Genomic DNA, 1,239 nt, shown 5'->3' with positions numbered 1-1,239 from the left:
GTGTAGGTGTGTCATCTGTTGGTGTCTCTCTTGATGGTGTCTCATGTGTTGGTGTCTCTCGTGATGGTGTCTCTCTTGATGGTGTCTCATGTGTTGGTGTCTCATGTGTTCGTGTCTCTCTTGATGATGTCTCACGTGATGGTGTCTCACATGTTGATGTCTCACGTGTTGGTGTCTCACGTGAAGGATGTCTCCCGTGATGGTGTCTCATGTGTTGGTGTCTCATGTGTTCGTGTCTCTCTTGATGATGTCTCACGTGATGGTGTCTCACATGTTGATGTCTCACGTGTTGGTGTCTCACGTGTTGGTGTCTCACGTGTTGATGTCTCACATGTTGATGTCTCTCGTGTTGATGTCTCACGTCATGGTGTTTCACGTGATGGTGTCTCACATGATGATGTCTCACGTGTTGGTGTCTCACGTGTTGGTGTCTCACGTGTTGATGTCTCACGTGTTGGTGTCTCACGTGTTGATGTCTCACGTGTTGATGTCTCTCGTGTTGATGTCTCACGTCATGGTGTTTCACGTGATGGTGTCTCTCTTGATGATGTCTCACGTGTTGATGTCTCACGTGTTGATGTCTCACGTGTTGGTGTCTCTCTTGATGATGTCTCACGTGTTGGTGTCTCACTTGTTGATGTCTCTCGTGTTGATGTCTCTCGTGATGGTGTCTCACGTGTTGATGTCTCTCGTGTTGATGTCTCTCGTGTTGATGTCTCTCGTGATGGTGTCTCACGTGTTGATGTCTCACGTGATGGTGTCTCATGTGTTGGTGTCTCACATGTTGATGTCTCTCGTGTTGATGTCTCACGTCATGGTGTTTCACGTGATGGTGTCTCACATGTTGCTGTCTCACCTCCCGCCCCCCTCCTGTCCTGCAGGGAGTTCTGGGAGACGTTGCACTCGTTCAGTGAGGAGCAGAAGCGCCTCTTCCTGCAGTTCACCACCGGCACTGACAGAGCACCAGTGGGTGGGCTGGGCAAGCTGAAGATGATCATCGCCAAGAATGGACCTGACACTGACAGGTGAGCTGAAAGCAGCATGTAAAGACCCGGGCGTGCCCTTTGACCTGTAATTACCTGACCTGACCTTTACCTGTGCCCTGTGTGTCTGCAGGTTACCCACGTCCCACACCTGCTTCAACGTGCTGCTGCTGCCTGAGTACAGCAGCCAGGACAAGCTGAGAGAGAGACTGCTGAAAGCCATCACCTATGCCAAAGGGTTTGGCATGCTCTGAGC

The 1,239-nt window shown here is 50.8% G+C and overlaps 1 protein-coding gene across 1 annotated transcript in view; it reads left to right on the top strand.

The window, feature by feature from the left end:
- The window catches only part of LOC106536101 (ubiquitin-protein ligase E3A), a gene marked incomplete at its 5' end in the record, with an annotated part of 8,155 nt that extends 6,916 nt beyond the window's left edge, over positions 1–1,239 (top strand). The window contains 2 exon segments of the mRNA XM_014033278.1: positions 882–1,025; positions 1,117–1,239. Of these exon segments, the coding sequence (XP_013888732.1) occupies positions 882–1,025; positions 1,117–1,237 (265 nt within the window).

Source organism: Austrofundulus limnaeus, unplaced genomic scaffold (genome assembly GCF_001266775.1).
Source record: "Austrofundulus limnaeus strain Quisiro unplaced genomic scaffold, Austrofundulus_limnaeus-1.0 Scaffold1685, whole genome shotgun sequence".
Lineage (NCBI taxonomy): Eukaryota > Metazoa > Chordata > Actinopteri > Cyprinodontiformes > Rivulidae > Austrofundulus > Austrofundulus limnaeus.
Note: the sequence above shows the minus strand (reverse complement) of the source record. Positions and strands in the feature narration are given on the sequence as shown.